Source organism: Xenopus laevis, chromosome 1S (genome assembly GCF_017654675.1).
Source record: "Xenopus laevis strain J_2021 chromosome 1S, Xenopus_laevis_v10.1, whole genome shotgun sequence".
NCBI lineage: Eukaryota > Metazoa > Chordata > Amphibia > Anura > Pipidae > Xenopus > Xenopus laevis.
Genome location: NC_054372.1, coordinates 58,183,915 through 58,208,335, shown reverse-complemented (window position 1 = coordinate 58,208,335; position 24,421 = coordinate 58,183,915). Strand labels below are relative to the sequence as shown.

The 24,421-nt window shown below is 36.1% G+C and overlaps 1 protein-coding gene across 1 annotated transcript in view; it reads left to right on the top strand.

The window, feature by feature from the left end:
• ndst4.S (N-deacetylase/N-sulfotransferase (heparan glucosaminyl) 4 S homeolog) overlaps positions 1 to 24,421 on the top strand; it is a 147,446-nt gene that overhangs the window by 97,990 nt on the left and 25,035 nt on the right. Inside the window, exons 8-11 of the mRNA XM_018243367.2 lie at positions 5,054 to 5,150; positions 11,794 to 11,917; positions 12,222 to 12,396; positions 16,834 to 17,004. Coding sequence (XP_018098856.1) covers positions 5,054 to 5,150; positions 11,794 to 11,917; positions 12,222 to 12,396; positions 16,834 to 17,004 — 567 coding nt within the window. The remainder of the gene's footprint in view (positions 1 to 5,053; positions 5,151 to 11,793; positions 11,918 to 12,221; positions 12,397 to 16,833; positions 17,005 to 24,421) is intronic.

Below are 24,421 nucleotides of genomic sequence, written 5' to 3'. Positions count from 1 at the left end.
AGACTGTGTACATATAATATTGGCTCAAATATAGATAGCTATTAGTATACACTGAATAAGCAGTTCCCAAGAATAGATTTGTTTTTCACCAGTCAAGGAGAATTTCTGCTGATGAAGTAGTATCCAGAATAAGCCCCCAGTATAAATTGAAGCATTCTCTTACTGAGGCAGATTTACTAAAATTCTGATTTCTATTTTTTTCACAAATCCTATTTTTTCTCTAAAAATATTTTTGTATTTCTCAAACTGTAAAAATTCAATATTTACTAAGGGGCAACTTTATCAAGGGTCGGATTTCGAAGTGGAAAATGCTTCAAAATTCGATCATCGAATAGAATCCTCCGACATTCGAATTCAAAGTCGGAGGATTTTATTCATGGTACGATCGTAAGATTTTATCTTACGATCATACGTTTTTTCTTCGAAACCCAAAAACTTAAAAATATGCTCTGGCAGGTCCCCATAGGCTAACATAGCACTTCGGTAGGTTTAAGTTGGCGAAGTATTGAAGTCGAAGTTTTTTTAAAGAGGCAGTTCTTTGATTATCAATGGTCGAATAGTCGAAACAGTAGAACGATTTTTACTTTGAATCGAAGTCAATTCAAAGTCATAGTATCCTATTTGATGGTCGAAGTATCCAAAAAATTACTTTGAATTTCGAATTTTTTTACATCGAAAATTCCCTCAAATTCACTTCGACCCTTGATAAATCTGCCCCTAAGTGTAAAAAACACAAAAAACTCGAATACAAAACTACAAGTAAAAGCTGTTGAGGTCCCATATAATTCAGTGGGAACTGCACTGATTGTATTGGACCATTTTTAATCAGCTCAGACTTTTTGAGGTTTTCACATTTTTTAAGCTAGTAATTGTCCGATAAACTTGAATTTTTAGAGGTTTTTGTATTTTTTAGCCCATCATTCAGCATTTTATTCCGCTCATACTTTTTATTTTATTTTCTTTTTAACTTTCACGGTATTCATGGTTTTAGTGAAATACAGTTTAATAGTGGTTTCAAAAATATCTTAAACCACTAAAATTCAACTTTTAGGGGCAGATTTATCAAGGGTCGAATTTAGAAGATAAAAATACTTTGAAATTCGACCATTGAATTAAAATACTTCAACTTTGAATATCGAATTCGAAGTTTTTTCAACCAAATATGGGTATCCTGCAGTCGAAGTAAAATCGAACGATTCAAAGGATTTCAGAGATCGATCGAACGAACGATTTTTCTTCAACTTAAAAAAACTTAGAAAACTGCTTTAGAATGTCCCCATAGGCTAACATAGCACTTCGGCAGGTTTAATTTGGCAAAGTATTGATTTCAAAGTTATTTTAAAGAGACAGTACTTCGATTATTGAATGGTCGAATATTCGAACGATTTTACTTCGAATTGAAGTCGTAGTATTCTGTTCGATGGTCGAAGTATCCAAAAAATTACTTTGAATTTAGAATTTTTTTACTTTGAAAATTCCCTCGAATTCACTTTGACGTTTGATAAATCTGCCCCTTAATAAGTAGATCTCCATGAATAGAATGGAAAGTCATCATCTGCACATAATTCATTAAATTATATTGGTATCAGTATCTCTCTCAAATCATGAATGATTATATGATAAAGAAAACAGCTATGCTAGGCTTTTCTATTGTTCTGGGGTATTTTTATCTTTTCTAAAGCCTTCCCTAAAAAGAGGATGTTTTCAACATAGTTCTAGAGCAGAGGTCCCCAAGTGATTCATGAGCGACAACCCCTTAGATGTTGCTCCCAGTGGTCTCAAAGCAGGTGCATATTTTAGAATTTCTGGTTTGGAAAAAACTGATTTTAATGTTTGCTTCAGAAACACAACTTTGTTGTGTAGCCTACTGTGTAGTCACAGGGGCAGCCATTCAAGCACAAGACACACAGAAGATATCTGATAATTCTGAAGAATCCCATTGTAAACTAAAGAGCTTATCTGTACTGTTATCTGCAGTGTATCCTCTGCTTTTTTTTTCCTAATTTTTCAGCTTTGAATGGCTGTCCCAATGGCTACACAACAGCTTGTTTATATCAACTATAATAAAAGTTTCTGAAGCAAACACACCAGTTTTGCCAGTGCAGCACAACAGTACATTATATTTCCTTAGTTTAAAAGGATTTTTGGTGTTACTGTTCCTTTAATATCTTTAAATTTCCTATGCCATTTCCTATGCCAATAGAATGTTACGCTATTTTACCATTATACTCTAATGAACTATCAGGAACATATTATGACTTGAATGAGAAGCAATAGAGGAGTGCATAATAATGGTCATTGGACAGTCAACCTGTGACCTTATAATAAAAAATTCAGTGAAATATTAACTCATAAAATAATATTTCATTATCTTTCGAACAGTTTAAACCTATTGTATCAAAAATTGCACAGGAAAGTAAATCAAGACATCCTGCAAGTTATGTATATGAGAACAGAGGCCACAATGGACATGGCAACATAGGGGAGTGCTGTTCTCTATAGTTTTTTATCATAGCAATAGACATTTGAATAATATTCAGCACTATTTATGAAAGCATGAGGGCAATTTGCACTGATCTAATGAAAGCAATCAATAACATCATTAGCATCCATGGAAGTAACCCTGCATGGGAACTCTGGAATTATCTTGAGACTGGTATTAATTTTAGGGTGCCCTAGTGTTCATGTCAGAGCTTCCGTGCAAATCCTCATAGCATGCTGAAAGGTCATGTTGGTGTAGACTGTTCATGGTGCAAGTTACAAGTATCATGTATGGGCACCTTCGTGGACAGCAGAGATTTCTGCATCATTTTGTTTCCATTCCATCACTTTGCACGTTCATTTGCTTTCATTTTTGAAAATTTACATAAATTACAGGAAGACCGTTTTTGCTTCAGTAGAAAAGCAATTTTGCTACACTTGGGAAAGGGCATGTAAGGCCTGAAACATGTTGTGTATTTCTGTAGTCCTGTATTAAAGCTTGATCACAGCAGTCCTGCTCTTTGAGTGCTGTCCTCAACCACTGCTTTAAAGGTTAACTATTGGGATAACACTTTCCAAATTTCTAATTTGCTGCCAAGGTTGTTAGAGGTAATACTGGCAAATAGACTAGTTTTGCCTTTATCCAATAAAAAAAAGGCATACATTGAGTTGCAGTTGTCATGTATAATAGGAAAATTACAGAAATAGGAAATTCCTAGATGTTCCTCAGTATTCCTATCATATCAGTGTTTAAAGTTTAATATTATATTTTGAGTAGATAAATAAACTGACTATAACAAGTGTCAATCAGCTTGGATGTTGTTATACATATCAGTAGCCGCTCCCATTTTGTTTTGCTGGTCACTTTTCTGTACAATTACTGTAAGCTTGTCTACAGTAGGTGTCCAATAAATACAGTATGTGTTTGAGCCATTTAGAGCATGCACCAGGTTAAATCAAAATACGAAAGACTAAACTTAAAAAAGTATCTTTTTTCTCACAAGCAAATCTCTATGCTTTAAAGTTCTGGAAACTTCAAAGGGCACGATTGCAAATCTAAACATGTCAGGTAATGACAACATGAAACAAATCGATCAGTAAGCTGAATTGCAGTTGAGGTGCCATATTTGTAATTACATTGGTAATAATACCATTTCCATGAGGTTTTGTCATGTGACAGACTATTATTATTATAATAAGGTGATGAGATAACTAAAAATATATTTACAGAAGCATTTACCTAGTACAAGGTTCACATACCTACAAAGGTATTTAACCATCAAGGAAGTCATAAAACACTACAGACAATTAAACTCTGCACTCTGCTAACTGTACATTTTACATTTTAATACTACTCCCGAGTCTTATTATAATACTGCAATGTTGTCTATGGGAAAATGTAATTCCCCAAAGGAATACAAAATATCAGAGAACCTTGACCTTGTGATTCTTAAATAATGACATCAAATAACAATCATTTAAAATGTATATATATACTTTACCGTTGTGTATGTTTTCCTGCATCATTGGTATAGCATCCTACAATTCATACATCCAATGTTATTTGAAAAACACACACAGTGCTTTTTGTGAACTAGCATGTTCATCTCTTCTTGACTAAAAGGGATACTCACATATTTATATAATAAAGTGCCAGTGCCATACTCAGAATATGCTTCCCTTGGGATGCCACAACGTATTTGATTAAAAGCGGTGGTGTTTTGATGGTAAATTGACCTTAACTTCCAATCCCAACTAGCTCAGATGGTTTTGAATGTGCAATTGCTCTGTGTTAGAAGAGAATAATGTGAAAAGCAGGCCTCCCCAAACAAGTCAGATATGCAAGCTCATAATCAAAAGTATTTCAGAATTGCTTAATGTATTTTGCATTAGCAATGTCTGGTGATCTGAATGTGCTACATACTTTTCCAGATGATCTTTGTGTTTTCATATATTTAGCATTGTGTGTTCAGCATTCTACTTATTCTTTTGGAAGCATCTAGCTTCACACTCCATAGTATACCAGAATGTTATTTAATGGTAGTACCTGTTTAATTTACCAGTTTAATTTAAAGAACATTAGCTTATTTGTTTCACATAAAAATGTTTTATTTTAATATACTTGATTTTTCCCAACATAATTGTTTGTAAGGTGAACCATTTTTTTTATTAACAGAGGCCAAATATATGTACAGATATGGGACCTGTTAACCAGAATGCTTGGGACCTGGGGGTTTCCAGATAAGGGATATCTCTGTAATTTTGATATCCATACCGGAAGTCTACGAAAACATCAATTAAACATTAATTGAACCCTATAGGATTGTTTTACATCCAATAAGGATTACTTATATCTTAGTTGGGAAGAAGTACAAGATACCTGTTTTATTGTTACAAGGAAAAAGGAAATCAAATTTTCAAAATCTGAATTATTTAATTATAATAGAGTTGGGAGATGGCCTTTCCGTAATTCAGAGCGTTCTGGATAACAGGTTTCCCAATAACGGATCCTATACCTGTATTTATAGCCATGATTATCTATAAGATATTAAAGTTAACCATATTCATACAGAACCCATGTGATGATAGAAGACACAGAGACATTTGGTCTCGAGATAAAACATGTGAGCGTCTACCAAAATTTCTTGTAATTGGACCTCAAAAGACAGGTAAGCAAGCTTCAAAAGATTATGTAAACCACAAACTTTTAATCAGAGCTTGTAATTGGTATAATATTTCATTACGGCCAGTAATATTCAATGTAAATTCTTGCTACATACTAACGCAGCTTCAATAAGTTGGTAGCAACATAACAGAGACTATGTTTTAGAACTTAAGTAAAAGGTCATCATTGATATTAATCCATCCTATAAATAAATATACTAGGCGTAGTGATGGGCAAATTTTTTCATCGCCGGCGACAATTCTAGGCGCCCATTGACTTTAATGGGCGTCAGAATTGTCGCCAGCACCAGGATTGTGGCCGGCATCAGAATTGTCGCCGGAGTCAAATATATTTCGCACATTTTAAGCCGTTTTGCGAATTTCGCTGGAAATTAGCACATTTTTTGGCGAAGTGGGAGAAATTTGCCCATCACTAACTAGGAGTTCGTATTGTTCTTAATGAAAAAGGCAAAGAAAAGTGCACAATTATTAGATTGATATTATTCACACAAACACATATTGGAGGAAAATAAATATGTTCCCATAAAAATTACAATAGGGCAGGAGGGTATGCTAGAGGATTAAGCCTCAACACATAAGTGTTTCTCTACACCAGATTTCATGAAATCATTTGCTGTGAATGTCATCTTCAGTTTCAAGAACAACCATTTATCGAAGCCCAGCACAAGTAACAAAAGTAAATCTTTTACCGTGCATTACACTTACTAGTATCCAAGAACCTGGTCATTTCTTCTTAACCACTTCATAAAATCCATATCTCTTATTTAAAAAATCGGCATATAATTTTTTACAATTAAGTAAGAAATAGTGATTGTTTATTCTGCATAGAAACTATAATTGCATGGCTTCATCAGAGTGTGCCCATGAAAAACAAAGCTTAGGAACATTTGGCAGCTGCAACAAGATATTTTAAAAGTCCTTTTAGGACCTCACAAAAGATTGAATGCGTCAGTTGTTTTCCATATGTCATTTCATTCATCTGCAAGACAGCCCAGCATTTTGACTAAAAGAAATGGCAATTATGATTTGCATAATTTGAATTAAAGCTCTAAATACTTTTAGGAATGTTTTAAATTGCCGCCAAATTGTATTATTGAAAAATGCAAAGTAGCATTTCACATTGCTAGCATATGAAGTATGTCCATAGTACAGCAAAAAAGGTTAAATGTACTCCATGCTGGTGTTATTAACTTAATCTGAAACACTATCAAGCTTATAAAAGAGCAATAAAGAAAAATATATCTGCAACATGATTCTTTCCAATGCTTGAAATACATTTTTAAAGGCATAATCAAAAAATCCTTAACAACTTTCAGTAGAACATTATAAAGCCTAAGAACTAGAGATGCACTGAATCCTGGATTAAGTTTAGCATTCGTCCAAATCCCAGCACTTTCTTTCAAGGTCTGGATTTGGTTAAAACCTTAATGCTGAACCAGACCAAAGCTGAAGGTTTCATTTTTAGATGATGAAGATTATTTAACTTTTTATTCAGTACCTCTTAATTTGAAAGGGTCCAATTACCCTAGTAAACAGGCAGTGGTTTGAATGAGAGGATAGAATATGAATAGGAGAGGGAATAAATACAGTCATATTAAAACGTTTGGGAACCCCTCAGTCTGTATGATAATTTACTCCACTTAAAACACAAAAGATAACAGTGGTATGTCTTTCATTTCCCATGAACATCTGAGCACTGGGGTGTTTTCTGAACAAAGATGTTTAGTGAAGCAGTATTCATTTGTATAAATTAAATTGAATGTGAAAAACTGGCTGTGTAAAAAATGTGGGTACCCTTGCCATTTTGCTAATTTCAATGCATGTAACTGCTCAATACTGGTTAATGGCAACACCAAATTGGTTGGATTAGTTTGTTAAGATGAGAAAAGGTATCTAAGGTGGCCAATTGCAAGTTGTGCTTCTGTTTGACTCTCCTGTGAAGAGTGACAGCATGAGATCCTCAAACAACTCTCAAAGGGTCTGAAAACAAAGATTGTTCAGTATCATGATTTAGGGGAAGGCTAAAAAAAAGCTATCTCAGAGGTTTCAACTGTAAGGAATGGAATCAGGAAATGGAAGGCCATCGGCACAGTTGCTGTAAAACCCAGGTCTGGCAGGCCAAGAAAAATACAGGAATGGCATATGCGGAGGTTTTTGAGTATGGTACAGACAAGACAAAGATCCCCTCCAAAGAACTGCAAGAACATCTTGCTGCAGATGGTGTATCTGTACATCGTTCTACAACTCAGTACAATTTGCACAAAGAACATCTGTATTGCAGGATGATGAGAAAGAAGCCCTTTCTGCACTCACGCCAAAAACAGAGTCACTATGCAAAAGCTAATTTAGACAAGCCACAGTCATTTTGGAACAAAGTGCTTTGGACTAATGAGACAAAAATTGAGTTATTTGGTCATAAGAAAAAGCGCTTTGCATGGCGGAAGAAGAACACATTCCAAGAAAAACACCTGCTACCTACTGTCAAATTTGGTGGAGGTTCCATCATGCTTTGGGGCTGTGTGGCTAGTTCAGGGACTGGGGCCCTTGTTAAAGTCGAGGGTCGGATGAATTCAACCCAATATCAACAAATTCTTCAGGATAATGTTCAAGCATCAGTCACAAAGTTGAAGTTACGCAGTGGTTGGATATTCTAACAAGACAATGACCCTAAACACATTTCGAAATCTACAAAGGCATTTATGCAGAGAGAGAAGTACAATATTCTGGAATAGCTGTCACAGTCCCCTGACTTGAATATAATTGAACATCTATTGGATGATTTGAAGCAGCCATCAAATTTAACTGACCTGGAGAGATTTTGTATGGATTAATGGTCAAAAATACCGCCATCCAGAATCCAGACACTCATCAAAGGCTATAGGAGGCGTCTAGAGGCTGTTACATTTGCAAAAGGAGGCTCAACTAAGTATTAATGTAATATCCCTGTTGGGGTGTCCAAATTCATGCACCTGTCTAATTTTGTTATGATGCATATTGCATATTTTCTGTTAATCCCATGAACTTTATGACACTGCTGAAATACTACTGTTTCCATAAGGCATGTTCTATATTAAAATGAAGTTGCTACTTTAAAAGCTCAGCCAATGATAAACAAAACTCCAAAGAATTAAGAGGGGTTCCCAAACTTTTTCATGACTGTAGACTGATATGTAATGAAATGTAGCGATGAAATTAAAAGTGTAGTCTAATAGAGTATTAATATTTTATGTCACCAAATAACCCTGATTTGAAAGCTGGAAAGTGGCAGGAAAAGAAAGTCAAAATTAAGAAAAGCATGAAAGTCACTTGAAAAGCTGCTAAGGTAAAACTTAAAGCTGAAATATGAAGTAAATGAAGTGATATTTATTTCAGATTGTGTAATATTGGGAAGATTCTTCTTACATTTTAATATGCAATATGCTATGTCTAGTTAGCATTTTGATGAAAATTCAAAGAAGTAGAAACGAAAACCCAACTAACAGGTGAATTGAAAATTAGGCACTACTATTAATAGCCCTAAAACACAAATATATAGTGAATAAAGTACCCCCTATTGTAAAATATAAGGATATTATAAGTTACCGAGGAGTTTCATGACCATATAAAAACACGAGGCCGAAGGCCGAGTGTTTTTATACAGGTCATGGAACTCCGAGGTAACTTCTAATATCCTCATATTTTGCAACTGGGGGTACTTTATTTATTATAATACACAAGTTTCAGTGAGTCATGTGACAGAAATGACATCAGAACTCACCGTTTATAACTGATGACATCAGAACTCACCGTTTATAAGGATATAATTTACAGGATATTCATGGCTTTTGTGTATTATAGAGATATAATCAATGTTATACAGAAAGCTCGGGACCTGGGGTTTTGCAGATAAAAGGTCTTTCCATAATTTGGATCTCCATAATTTTCTGCTAAAAAAAATCATTTAAACATAAAGGGGGTTATTTACTAAAATCTGAAAATTGCTCACTATTATATTAAAACCACTTCAACCAAACTCCCATCCACAATTTACCATATTTATCAATAAATTAACTTGGAAAAAGTTTGGTGCTGGAAAAGACTAAAGACTAAGGGCAAGGCCAGACGTGGCGTTTTTGCTGCGTTTTTAAAAAAGAACAGCCAGGCGTAAATACGCATAAACTGCACTACCACTGAAACTAATGGAAAACGCACTATGGCAATTCTCACAGGGCGCTTGCAAGCTGAAATCTGCCACCGGACGCCAGTATTGGCGTTTTTTATCAGAAACGCTAATACGTCAAGAAACTACCAAATAAGTAGACTCTATGGGATCTGCACTTTTGAAACCACACTTTGCGTAAATACGCAGTGTATTTTAAATATGGCGTCCAAATTCTCAATGAGAACAATGAGAAGTGCATGTTGGGAAAATAATCCTACGTGCTGAAAAACGCATGTTGACGGTTGCATGTGGTTTCAGTGGCGTATTTACACCTGGCTGTTCTTTTTTTACAAACGCAACGTAAAAACGCAGCAAAAACGCCTTGCCCTAAAGTCATGAAAAAAAACCCAATTGTATGGTTTTTTTTCAGATTATTGCCCTAAAAAGACAAATTATTCAGATAAAAAATCAGGATATCTTTCAATTGTAAATGGCACATCTGCCATTGACTTCTACAAGACCTCGCAGGTTTGAGATGGAGTACTTTATTCTGACTTTTAGCAGTATCAGGGTTTAATAAATCACGAAAATGTTTATTTTTTCCCCTTTAAAACTCTGATCAGAAAAAATCTGATTTTAATAAATAACCCCCTAAATAAACCCAATACGATTTTTGCCTCCAACTATATCTTAGTTAGGAACAAGTAGAAGGTACTGTTTTATTATTACAGAGAAAAAGAAAATTATTTTTTTAAAAATGGGAGGTGGCCTTCACATAAATGTTAGCGTTCTGGATAATGGGTTTCTGGATAACCAATCCTATACCTTATATTGCCTTTGTGTTTGTTATTCTTTGGTCGCACACAGTTAATGAACTCCATAATATGAGTCTTTGCTTTTTACCTAAATAAAAGAAATAACAGAAAGTCTAATTAGGAAGATCAAAAGTGTTTAAGTGAAAAAAAAGAGTTGTCTGAAAAACTGCTAATGAATCACAGATGACATATGAAAAAATTTCAGCTGCTCTTTTCCCTGGAGGCTGGATATATTCACACTGCATAATCATGCATGTAATTTGTGCAAAGAATGCACTTTTTTAAAATTAAAACAAATCATCACATTTAATAATTATAATTGAATGTCATATTATTATGTCCTTCCTTTTTTCAAAATGTGTTGGGAGTGTATTATCAATTATACCTTTTGTGGGTAGTAAAACACGTCGGCATGATTTCATTCCTTACAGCATTTGTTTGTGTAGGTGTGTAAAATGAATTTGCCATATAGAATGTGAGCGGTATCTATCAGTACAAAACATATGTTATATATGGGCATGGATATAAACATTAACATTTTGGTAGGTAGGCCAGTATTTGAGCATGGTCCATGCTGTAATTTGAATCTCAGTTTAATGGCTATTTCACTTATCTCTCACGGCTTCATAAATGTATTCTATAACCTCTTCATTCATAAGAACGAAACATAGTTTTATCCAGAAATAGGTTATGCAGAATGTCATGAAAATTGGCAAATTCCATTCTACATATTGCATTGATTTTCATTCTTGTACAAAATATTGTTCTTCTGTAATAAGACAATTGTTGTAATGAATATTAACTAACAAAGCAAAAATTCAAGGTTACATATTATAGGTTATAACATATTAAGGTTACTATATTACAATTTAGCAAAGGTGCTCCAAATTATACACCATTTCTAGAAAATCCCCAAGTCCCAAGCTTTCCAGATATAAGAATTCCATGTATTCTCATAGTCATAGGGGCACATTTACTAAAGGGAGAAGTGACTAACGCTGGCGAAAATTAGATGGTGTGACGTCATTTCGAGACTTTGCCGATTTACTAGCAGGTGCTGGAGTAAATTCACTAGCGAAGGAGAATTTTCGCTCTCGCGAATGGACGTAACTATGCAAATTCACTAAGATGCTAATTTTAATGAACGTTACCTCTTGCGACAAACTTGCCATCGCCACCTCAGACCAGGCAAAGTGCAATAGAGTAGAAATTGAATCTGGTCTTGTGTAATATAAATTATTTGCTGCAACATATACGTCATTTGAACTTTAACTTCCCGCTGTATGCAAATTAGCCAACGCTAGCGCAACTTCCCTTTGCTTGCCGAACTAATGCTAGCAAAACTTCGCCATCATTTGGCACCCTGGATGCAACTTCGCATTTTTCGCAATTTTCGCCTGGCGAAGTGTAGCGATGTGAGCGAACCCGTCGCTGGCGAATTTCCGCAAGTTAGTGTATTTGCCTCATAGGCTTTTATTATTTGTCTCACTCAAAACGTATTGCGTCTTGATGGTAGAAAACATAATTGAATATTTATATATTATATATTTGGAGTTATTTTGATGGATTTAAAAATGTTTTATAAGGATGAAATACAATAGGTAAATCACCAAATGACAAAATTGCATTAGTATTTATTTGGCATGCCGTTTTCTGTCTCCTGTATTGTAGGCACAACAGCACTTTATGTCTTTCTACTAATGCATCCTAATATTATAAGCAATTTTCCTAATCCAAAGACCTTTGAGGAAGTACAGTTCTTCAGTGGAAACAACTATCACAAGGGAATCGACTGGTATGATGAAAAATATCTGTTTTTAGCCCAGCCACATTTAGCTCGTAATATTATTATGTTATGCAGATTTTTTCCAGGTTTTACAGCCAAAAAAACTGCACATAGACTCCAATGTATTGTAAAAAAAAGTGTGAGCTTTGGAAAAAGTTGCCCCAAAAAATGCCCATTGACTTTAATGAGTTTTGCTAATTTTTCAGCAAAACTCTACAAATTCACCCCTCACAGGGATTTTAGACTGTTACGCCAAAGAGTAAATGTATTATTTGTATAATGTATTATATTCATTTTCCTCTTTCACACCAAGGTACATGGATTCTTTTCCTTACCCATCAAACACAACATCAGACTTCCTGTTTGAGAAGAGTGCAAATTATTTCCATTCAGAGGAAGTTCCCAAAAGGGCTGCAGCACTGCTTCCAAAAGCTAAGCTTATCACCATTTTGATTGATCCATCTGATCGGGCATATTCCTGGTACCAGGTATCTTTTATTCCCAGACAAGGCCAAAAAAGATTTAATCAGGTTGAGACTGAAATTTTACATATAACTTGTACTGTATTAAAGATAATAAATAATCACACACTATTATACCTTATGTAAAGGAGTGTTGCTCTGCGCTAAAATAATTACAAACTACCTATTGCAATATAAAAGCTAGCTCTTCAAGAAATAGTGTACAATGATTAATAATACTAATAATAATGAATAATTATAATAATGAAGCATGTTGCACACTGTTAAGAGACCCTAGCAGCATTAGGTGAAGATTGGCAGTACTTTATGTCTTCTTTCTTTTTTTTCTTTTTCTTGCCATATAGCAACAGATGCAATTTGTACCAGTTACAGCATCAATTATTAAAGGAATTATTAAAGGGCATCTTTTAAATATTTGTATAATTTAGGCTTGGAAGACAATTAGCTTTATATTTTCAAGAATAACAATCGTATAGTGAAATACATTAGTGTTACTTTAACAAGAACAGAGGTGTAACAGAATGATTTAAGGGTTTAAATATTTAATCATTGTATAAACTTATAGTAAAATGAGCGGCACCGTTGCTCCAACTTGTGCTCTGGATGATATCTTAATTCTCAGGGAACAAGCCCTCGCAATGGTGTGGAGCCAGGGTATAACACCAGTGATTCTTGCAACAACAACTGAACTGATTTATTAACAGAGATCCACATAGGAGAACAGCAATGTGATACAGAGCATATAGATAGATAGATAGATAGATAGATAGATAGATAGATAGATAGATATACAGTGTAAAATCTTCCCTCTAATATTGCTTGAGAGGGGAATATCCGTCTCCCCAGAGTTTCTCCTGTTTCCGCTGGGGACACTTCTTATGGGATACCCGGGGAGGGGGTCTATCTTAGTCCTTATTGTCCTGTCTCTGGTTCCCTAACTAACCAACAAATGGCCTTGGGATCTAGTCCCTTCTATCACTCCAAGGTGGAGCCCAATGCTGCTCAATTTACAGTAGGCGTCCTAATCTGGCTTTCTCCTCTATAGAGGCTATTACAGGATCTACCTACCCCTTACTGGTCCTGACTATTTATGGCTCCACAGGAGGCTCAGATCCAATTAGTAGAGGTTCAGGTAACAACCCCGACCAAAGACTCTGGCAGAATCCCCTGAAGCCACATGGCTCAGGCATTATATATTATAGCACACTGCCATTTAGAGGCAAAACCTGTGATAGCTCTGAGTCATACTATGACCCAGGAAGTGAGGAATTACTACCTTCCTTAGACTAAGGGTCCCCTTTGGGCACAATCTTTGATGGAAGGCAAAGTAAATGGGGATGCATTTACCAATCCCCTACATTTGGCAAAAGTGAGACAATTACATTGGAATATCTGCTGCTATACTTGGGGGTTTATTTATAGGGATGTAGCGAACGGCGGAAAAAATGTTCGCGAACATATTCGCGAACTTGCGTCAAAAATGCGAACGGTTCGCGAACGTCGCGAACCCCATAGACTTCAATTGGAAGGCGAATTTTTAAAGCTAGAAAAGACATTTCTGGCCAGAAAAATGATTTTAAAGTTGTTTAAAGGGTGCAACGACCTGAACAGTGGCATGCCAGAGGGGGATCAAGGGCAAAAATGTATCTGAAAAATACATTGTTGACACAGCGCTGCGTTTTGTGCTGTAAAGGGCAGAAATCACACTACGTCACTCAGGTGATGTTTCTGGACACGGAATGTGAAAAAGCTCACACAGCGAGGTGGCACTTGGTTAAAGACTGGGCAAACAATGCCTGCAAGGGCAACGTATACAGTAGTGGATACAGAATATATTATTGCTGCTGTATCACTCAGGTGATGTTTACGGACACAGAATTATTATTGTTATTTAGACAGAATGTGAAAAAGCTCACACAGCTAGGTGGCACTTGCATACCTCCCAACTGTCCCTCTTTTGACCACTCAACCCCCTGTCCCTCTTTTGTACTGGAAAGTCCCTCTTTTCTCTGAACTGAACAGCCAGAAAAAAAACAGTTTCTAACTTAATTAGCTTTTGGCAAAGAGCTCAGAACAGCTAACAGGTGCAAATAAGATACTTTGTAACAATTTTGACTCTGGTTGGTGCTGGTAGTGGTGAACTACTAGGAGGAGCAGCACACCAGTCCCACTCCCCAACACAGCTAGACTAATAGCACTGGGCTCTTATAGTAGCAAAGTAAAAAAACAAAAAAGAAAATAAAAGCAGTCCTTACAAGGACTATTGGGTTACAGGCAGCAGTCAGCAGATGAGAGATCAGCAGCAGGACAGCTGCCCACAGCAGCTACATACAGAGCACTGCAGTAGAAGGTAGATTACTAGCCAGCAAAGCTACCTAACCTAAAATGTCCCTCAAATCCCTGCAGAGTTCTGTCCCTACAATACAGAGCAGTATCAAGTAGATTACTAGCCAGCAAAGTTACTATCAACTGTCCCTCAAATCACTAACCAGCTCTCTCCCTACACTAGCTCTTCCAAGCACACACAGGCAGAATGAAAAAACGCTGCAGGGCTTCAGTTTATATATGGAAGGAGAGTGGTCCAGGGGGTGTAGGGGTGGTCCAGGAGGGAGAGCTTCCTGATTGGCTGCCATGTATCTGCTGGTCTGGGGTGAGAGGTCAAAAATAAGCGCCAGCTAAGGCGAACCCAAATTGGCGAACGTCGCGCGACGTTCGCCAACATTCGGCGGACGCGAACAGTCGATGTTCGCGCGAATTAGTTAGCGGGCGAACAGTCCGCGACATCCCTATTTATTTATCGAAATCCAAAAATCCAATCCAAATAATTACCTGAAAACTACTCTGATTAAACCCGCACTGACTTCCCCTCCCCCCTCTATTTATCAATACATTTTTTCGAAAATTTCTTGTGCGGGAAAAAACTCAATAAAATTGTGAAAATGTTTAATTTGTCGCTGATAACTTTTTTGGAGTTGATGAACAAACCCCAGCTCAGATCAAGATATCAATGGGACATCTGCCATTGACGTCTACATGAACTTGGCAGGTCTGAGTTAGAATACTAGTTTTCCCCCATTAAAAGTCTGACCAGAAAAGATCGGACTTTGGTAAATAACCTAAGCTATCAGAAATGAAGTGAGAAGAACCAGAAAATAAAATCAGCTAGAAGTTAACTTTCAGCTAGAGGGGCAAGCCTAAATATTACTGAAAGCTAGCTATGAAATGGAATGGCACCCAGCTAGTATGTTGATGTCAGAACTAACAGTGCAGGCAGATGGGGGTTTATTAGTTTTGTAGCTTCTGGCTGGTGGAGCTGAATCTTAACCACCAGCTGTGAGTATATACAGGCATAGGGAATATGCTTCACTTTCTGCCAAGCAGTTAAGAACTTAGAGAGGCAGCTTATTTAAGAGCCATTTGACTATTGAGTTTGGAAAGTAGAAAAGGAAGAAGCCAGAATAGCAAACTCTATGAGTCGTCTTGCCAGGTTGAGTCTGTACAGGTCAAGCGTTTAATATAGAGTAAACACTACAGCAAGTGTGGCCAATCAGATTGGTTCAGATACTGGATCTGCAAACTAATTTGATTTTTAGGGACACACAACTTTTCTAACCTATGCTGTAAAACCCGCAGCTCAGATGAGAATGCAGGTATAGGATCCCTTATCTGGAAACCCGATATCCAGAAAGCTCCGAATTACGGAATGGCTGTCTCCCATAGACTCCATTTTATCCAAATAATCCAATTTATTTTTTCTCTGTAATAATAAAACAGTAGCTTGTACTTGATCCCAACTAAGATATAATTAATCCTTATTGGAAGCAAAACCAGTCAATTGGATTTATTTAATGTTCAAATTAATTTCTAGTAGACTTAAGGCATGAAGACCGAGATTATGGAAAGATCCGTTATCCGGAAAAACCGAGGTTCCGAGCATTCTGAATAACAGGTCCCGTACATGTATAGACTATATATTTATGAGTATACATAACAATATAGAACATAGGAATTTTGGGTTTATAATTCAGATATAAACTGATAATATTCTAAGAGTAAATAAGTATTATAAAATGAAGGACAATTTAGAATTTAAAGAATGTCTTCAATTCAATTATCCCACAACAAACACAATTTCTCTGTAACAGGGGTTTTGTCCTTTTAATTTAGAATAAAATGAAGGACTCTTACACTCAGATAGTTTTTGAACTATTTGGGGGGCATCTGAGCACCTCCTAAAGCATCAACTGATTGATTTCATTATATTCTGCCTGTTTGTGTGTTTAGTATTGTGTTTTATTGCAGAACAAAAAAAAGTAAGAACCCTTAAAGCACTAGTTACTAGGGGGGGACCTATTTTCTAATGTTCATGCATGGATGAAAATTACTGTATGATTGTTAAGCATTCAGTAACATGATTTTCTTCCGCTAATGTCTTTCTTTCAGCATCAGAGATCTCATGAAGATCCAGCTGCATTAAAATTTAGCTTCTATGAAGTGATTAGTGCTGATCAGAATGCACCCTTAGAGCTCCAAATGCTGCAAAGAAGATGTCTTGTGCCTGGCTGGTATGCATCTCACATAGAGAGATGGCTAGCCTATTTTCCACCTTCCCAGGTATCATATTTTGGCCTATTCAGTAACATTTTATGCATGGGGGGGCGTGGAGCACATATACATATAGCAATGAGATTCAATGGAGAACTTCACCTATTTGCAAATGCAATTGCTATTTTTGTCCACTACTTTCTGTTCCTTGCACTGCTCATCCTAAACAGGCCCAGCTGAAAGAGAGCTGGCTTTAGCTACAATGTTTCAAGAGTCATGTCCAGCAATGATGAAAGGAAAGCAACACTGCTTTCAATTGCTATTTTTAATAAATGTATCCATTAAAAACTTTTACTAAAAATTTTTAGTAAACTTTAGTATGTTACAGAATGGCTAACTAAGCAACTTTAAATTTTTTTTTCTTTTTCTATGTTTTTTTTTTTGCCTCCTCCTTCTGACTTTTTCCAGCTTTCAGCTGGCAATCACCAACCCCCATCTAAAAAACAAATGCACTTTGAGGCTGCTATTGCTACTTTTTATTACTAATCTTTCTATTCAGGCTTTCCCCTTTTCATATCGCAGTCCCTTATTCAGATCTATGCATATTTGCTAGCATAGTTTGGGTCCTAGCAACCAGAATGTTGAAATTACAAACTGAAGAGCTGCTGAATAAAAAGCTAAATAACTTAAGAACCACAAATAATAAAAAAAGAAAACCAATTGCAAATTGTCTCAGAATATCAATCTCTACAGAACGCAAAAAGTTTATTTAAAGGTTAACAACCTTATTAAAGGTTAAGGGAATAGTTCAGTGAAAAAATAAAAACTGGGTAAATCGATAGGCTGGGCAAAATACACATTTTTTTTCTAAATAGCCAGAACACAACTTTTCAGCTCTCTAACTCTGAGTTAGTCAGTCACTTTAAGGGGGCCAAATGGGACATAACTGTTCAGTGAGTTTGCTATTGATCCTTAGCATGCAGCTCAGATCCCAGTGGACATTCTCCTTGCACTTGCTTAATCAGCAGAAGTAATATTTTCAGTTTAAAGGCTGCTCTTGTTATACATCTGCAACTACAAGTGCTCTACCCATGTCCTGCCAAATATCTAATTTCATCTGGAGATGAATCCTGTGTTCCTACTGAAATACATTGTTACCTTAACAAAAAAAAAACTTTTCCCCAGAGAAGAAATTTCATAAAAAGAGACCTTTAGGCGCACGCAGCTTATATTCTGAAAATAATGAACAGAGTCTACAGAGCAGAACAAGGGATGAGCTGCAAAACACTGTGTATGGAGTATATTGTATATTGAATTATACATAGCTGTATAAAAAAAGAAAATATGGGTTCCTTGCAAATGTTATTTCATGTTTTTGTAAAAAGACCAAAGTAATGATCACTAAGATTTGTTTTATTTTGACACTAAAAAAGGCAAACTTATTGCATATTATGACCCTTTGACTTCACCTCTGTAAGTTAATGGGTATTCCATATCCAGATTATTAGGACCACATATACAGTAGAGTAGGCCAACTCTCTTCTATATATACTGTACACTACAGATTGGAAGTCCCAGATTGGGATATTACCCTGTGATTGTAGCAATCATGTATGCTTGGTAATATGCACCTATTGTTACTTAAAGGTGTTTTCAATCTTTCTAACCTTAAAATTTGGCAAAAGGGGTTGCTCCTCAAACATATTGTAAGATGAGCATGGAATAAAGTTGATTGCAGTCAACAGTAGGGATGTAGCGAACTGTTCTGCGGCGAACTTGTTCGCGCGAACATCGGCTGTTCGCGTCCGCCGCAAGTTCGCGAACGTCGCGCGACGTTCGCCAATAGGCGTTCGCGTCAAAATCGTTCGACCATTCGATCATTCGATCGCTAAAATCGAACGATTTTCGTTTGATTCGAACGAAAATCGTTCGATCGAACGATTAAAAATCCTACGATCGTTCTAATCGAACGATTTTCGGATGTTCGAAGTTCGCGAACAGTTCGCGAACTGTTCGCATTTTTTGCCGGTGTTCGCGAACGGCGTTCGCGAACACATACTCGGCGGTTCGCTACATCCCTAGTCAACAGTAGTGCATCAGCCTATGTTACATTACACTTTCTTTATATATTGTGAATGGCATCTAGAAGTAGAGTGATATTTTGAATGTGCTTTTATAGATATCTGCCCCAAATCTGATAGATATCAGGTCAACTAGTCCACAGGGCATTTACAATAGATTGTAAGCTCCACGGAGCAGGGACATTCTTTCTTCCTGTTTGTACCATATTATAAGAATGTACAGTAATGCGTAAGCAAGTAGTGCTACATAGTAAGACATACATATATGTACAAAGCAAAACACTAGTCTACTGTGATTCAGAATAAGACCTCCCATATTTATTTGGCAATTTGGAAACAAACTTGTGTGTCTTTGGATATTCGTTAAGGAAAATTTTTTATATCAAAATATATATATATCCTAAGGCTTGTATTCAGTAAAAACAATTTATTTATTAGAATTCATGTTTAAAAATTATATACATACTGACCCCACATGGCCCACCTTACGCGTTTCGTACCATCTGGCACTTAGTCATAGGTGTCTCTGGATATTCGTTAGCCAAGAGCTTTTGGTAGATTATGTGGACTCCTTGCTCCCCCCAATATAGAGCCATTTTGCCCTTCTGTTGCACTAAAATAGATCCAGATGATGCTAGAATTGATTGAACTGGTAGGAACACTTACAATTGTTTATATAACTGTAGGAAGCTTTTAAATTTTTGTCATTTGTAGTGCAAGTATTCATAATTTAAGCAAATATTTCATTAGTGTAAATGGCTTTCTCTTAATAATATATTATCATTTTTTAGCTGCTGGGCTTGGTGTGTAAGGAGTTACTGTGTATGGAGCTCCTTGCTTAGTATTCTCAGGCACTGTACTACAAAAAAATGCATATTTGCATAAATGCAAAACCACTGTGCAACCTGTCACCACATTAATGAAAAATGGCTCACGAAAACCAGGTAAATTGTCAATATATTTTATCTTAAAATATCAAGCAAGAGTGATTGCTCTTCCAAAGTGCAGAGCACACCAAATAAGATCCAAAGGACAAATGCAAAATAAACCTGCATTACCAAAATAGAAGAAATGTTATTCCATGTTTCAATATAAGACGCTGCAGGAAAGAAAACAAAATATTTATTGGTTGATTGTACCACAGAGGGAACTTTAAGCGGACTGAGTTCATGTATAAGAGTAGGTCCCACTCTCACAACTATGAATGACATTTAGGGACTGATTTATCAAAAGTTGAGTTTTAGTTTTTTTTACAATTCGAGAAAAAACAGAAGTATGAATATACTTGAGAATAGTCTTAGGAACCTTGAATAGTTGCCATTTATTAAAGAAGAAAACCAGGAAAAGTATCCATAGGGTCTATGTAGGGTAGGGGGGTAGGGGATTTTAATAAAATGGGTTTGGTTCTCCTTTAAAACTTGTCCTTTACAACAAGTATTTCAGCCTCATTGAAAATTAATGGAACAATTTCATTCTTTCAGGTGTTCAACTTTTTCTATGAGCTAAAATGCGCATGGGAATATTCTGTTGCAGTTTTTTTCTTAAACTAGCATTCGAAAACAAAAGTTTTGCAGTTCTTTTCTTGCCATTCAATTTTTTAGGCCTCTTATTATTAAATACAAAGATACAGAGGCACATTTATCGAATTCATGCGAGTTTTTAAAAACTCCCCTAAACTCCCATAAATTCAAAATTCAACCAATTGAAATTTATTTAAAAAAATTAGAATTTTTGAAACTCAGAAAACTCCAATCGAAATTTATTCGAATTTAAAAAAACTTGATTCGAGTTTTTTCTTAGAAAAAAACTTGAATGTCATGAAGGCTGCAAACAACTCCAAACCTCTCCCCTTGACTCAAACAGCAATTCGGCAGGTTTTAGGTGGCGAAAAGTAGAATTCTTAAAGGGCCATTATGTATGATAAATCTCGAACATCGAATTTGAATGTTTTTTCAAAACCTCGAATTGAATTTGAAGAAGACCCTAGATGAATTTGAAAGTTTTGACCATAAAAAAATTGAAATTTCAAATTTTCAATTTGACCCTTGATAAATCTGCCCCCTATTGTAGAGATCCAGAGCCATTTGGGAGGTGGGGGGATTATCTAAGAATACTATACTTGTAACAGGAAAAACTTTGATTTCTGAATCAGCCAGAATTTTGTTTTGGTTATTTGACCAAATCTAAAAATTATCTTGTGTAGCTTTATTTGCTATATTTCGGCAGTTATCTTATAATTGAGTGATGGCTTATTCATTTTTTTACACTTTTTATGTGCCATCAAAGGATTATTGTTTCTCTTCTTGCATTATTTATAATACATTTTTGCAAGAATATAATACATGACACGGAGGCAGTTTACTGGAATATAGTGAAGTTGACAAGCTGGGTATTTGTATGAATACATGAGAAATAATGATGTTTTAGAACAGATGACATGGTAGGGGTGCGTGGCTAGTAAAGTCAATCAGATGACAAGATCAGAGGAAACCTAACAACTCTGTACATCTGTCTTTGTATTAGTGATGAGCAAAATATTTCACCAGGTTTCACTGTGAAAAAGACACTGATAGACTCCAATGGGTCAAAAAAAAGTTGTGCATCAAAAGCAATGTGCTGCCCATAGATTTCAATTAATTTGGTGAATTTTTTGCTAAACAGGTCATATTCTCCAATCATTAATTTGTATATATCAGATTTCTGCCATTACAAATGGAAGCCTTTTTACAGTCACACTAAGCACATACAAGCACAAAAATATAACGGTTACAAAATATTTTGTATAGAAGCATTGTGTTTTATAAGGCAGTTTATCTCAAAACTGAAAGATTTTATTGACTAAAATGCAAATGTATCTGAGCTTTCCTTTACAATGTTTTCCTTGCCATTTCTCATCTTATATTGCCATCTTGTGGCAGATTACAATACCGGATTACAATTCTGTTTTAGCCCTTTTTCTTTTATCTCTTTTAATAAATGAGATGGCTTAAATTGCAAATTTTTTAAAGTTAGATTACATAGTAGCCATTTACAGCTATATGAAAATGAGTGTAGTGTTATAGATACTTTGGGTTACCTTTCCAGCAATTCTACATTCATCTTCTCACCTCAGCTGAGATGGGCACTTGCATACTGTATGATAGGAAAAGTCTCCAGGCTGAACTATAGTTCTCAAAATATTCACTTTGACAAAGAAACATGGGTGACAGTAGTTTTTAACTAGAAAGGGTAGATTTATTGATGAAATAGATGAAGTGTCTAATTTGTACACCAATACTTGTAGCACAATATCACGCAAGTTCACATTGGATATTTCTCACACTGGTGGCTGCTCATTGTAACAAAACTGTCAAAGGGTGCTCAGTGGGATTGAACTAAGGGGCAGATCTATCAAGGGTAGAATTTAGGCGATTTTTGAAATGTTTTCAAAAAATCACATTTTTCAATTCAGGTGAATGGGATTTGACCTGCAAACTCGAATCGAATTCAAATCTAAAAAAACGGGATGCCACGAAACAACTCTAAATTGATTCCAGGACATCCCCCAATAGGCTAAAACAGAAATTCAGCAGGTTTAAAGTAGTGAATAGTCTAATTAAAATTCTTAAAGGGCCAGTACATGATACATTTTTGAAATTCAAATTAGAATTTTTTTTAAAAACTCAAATCAAATTTTAACTATTCTCTAGTCAAATTACACTAAAATAAACTTCACATTTTTAAATTCAAAATTTGAATTTTCACTTTGACCATTGATAAATCTGCCCCAAAGATATCTTTTGGTACTACCCATTTCTACTCTCTTAGAGTAGAAGAAGCCTCAATTTTTCTGGTTAGTTTTTTAGGGGAAAACTCCAATTTTTACTCCAATTTATTTAACCTTCAATAACACACCTCAGTTAAAGCCAGTGCTTTAATTACTTTAGTCAGAAACAACTGCCCAAATTAATTAATATTGCTGTATTTTTTTTATATATTCTTTATTTTTCGTTTTTTTAAAAAACAAAATACACATAATAAACAACATGACTGATATAAAAGAGTTACATGCATACATATCTTGGAAGAAACATTCATGGACTATTGCACGTTGCAAGGTAGTAATCGAATTGCAGATTCAGTCACATTTATAGTGTCCATGGCAATGAGTACAGAAAGTTTTAACCACAAACCTCAAAGTAGAGACATGCATGCACGGTATACATCAATAACAAGGGGAAGGGGGGGGGACACAGTTCCCATGCTAAACCTTTAACTCCCCTCTCAGCAAACGAGGGGGAATACTAAACCCGAGTATTTAGCATCCTATGAGTTGTCACAAGGTCACCCTGAACTGTCTGGGACATAAATGTAGAGGGACATAGGAACAGAGTATGCCATTAACTGACCAGCATATTAGTATAATCAGGCGATTCCCTAAAGACTACCCACGTCGACCATGTACAGACAAAATTATCCTGAGTTTTGTTGGAATAGGAGAGCAATTCTTCATTGCGCATGATTGAATTTAGTTCCTTTATCCAGTCCCCTACGGGCGGGGTAACACTTTGTTTCCAATATCTGGGGATAACTGATCTTGCCGCCGTTAGGGCGAATGCAACCAATGCCTTCCGCACAATAATGGTTTGTGGAGGAGGTATTGATAAAAGTGCCATCCCAGGGTCAATGGGGAGGTCCATAGCCGTTACTTTAGAGATACATTTTATAATAGCGACCCAATAGGTTCGAATCATAGGACACTCCCACCACATATGCAGCATATCCCCTAAATGTAAATTACACCTCCAACATTTGTTAGAGGAGTTTGGGAACATCTTATGAAGGACCACCGGGCACCGATACCATCGGGACAAAATTTTGTAATTCGTCTCTTGCGCTTTACAGGCTGTTGCCATCGTATGTGTTAGCTTAAAACTTACGTCCCACTCTTTCTCGGTAATGTTGCGTTTGATATCAGCTGCCCATTTCGTAGTGTAACCAGGTAATTGTAACTGTTTCAGATTGCGAATGATATTGTAAATCTGCGAGATGGTATGTTGTGGTGGGGTCTTAGCTAGGCATAGCTCATCAAATGGCGTTGTATCCGTTAATAACTTAACCTTGTCAGAGTGTGTTTGGAACCAATGTACTAACTGGTGATGCATAAATTGAAAGGAGAAAGAGTTCCCTGGCTCACCAACAATATCGTGAAGGGGGGCTATGCCATTGGAACTTCTGACCGAGGTAAATGGCAAAGTGTCTCGCCCATGTTTATGTAAAAACCCCTTACTCAAAGTACCTGGAGGGAAACTAGGATTACCAATCAGCGGGGTCATAGGTCCCGGGTTGCTGGAGATGTCGATCGATCTGGATAATTTATCCCACACAGAGAGCGTAAGTTGTGTAACTAGGGGGAGAAGTTGTCT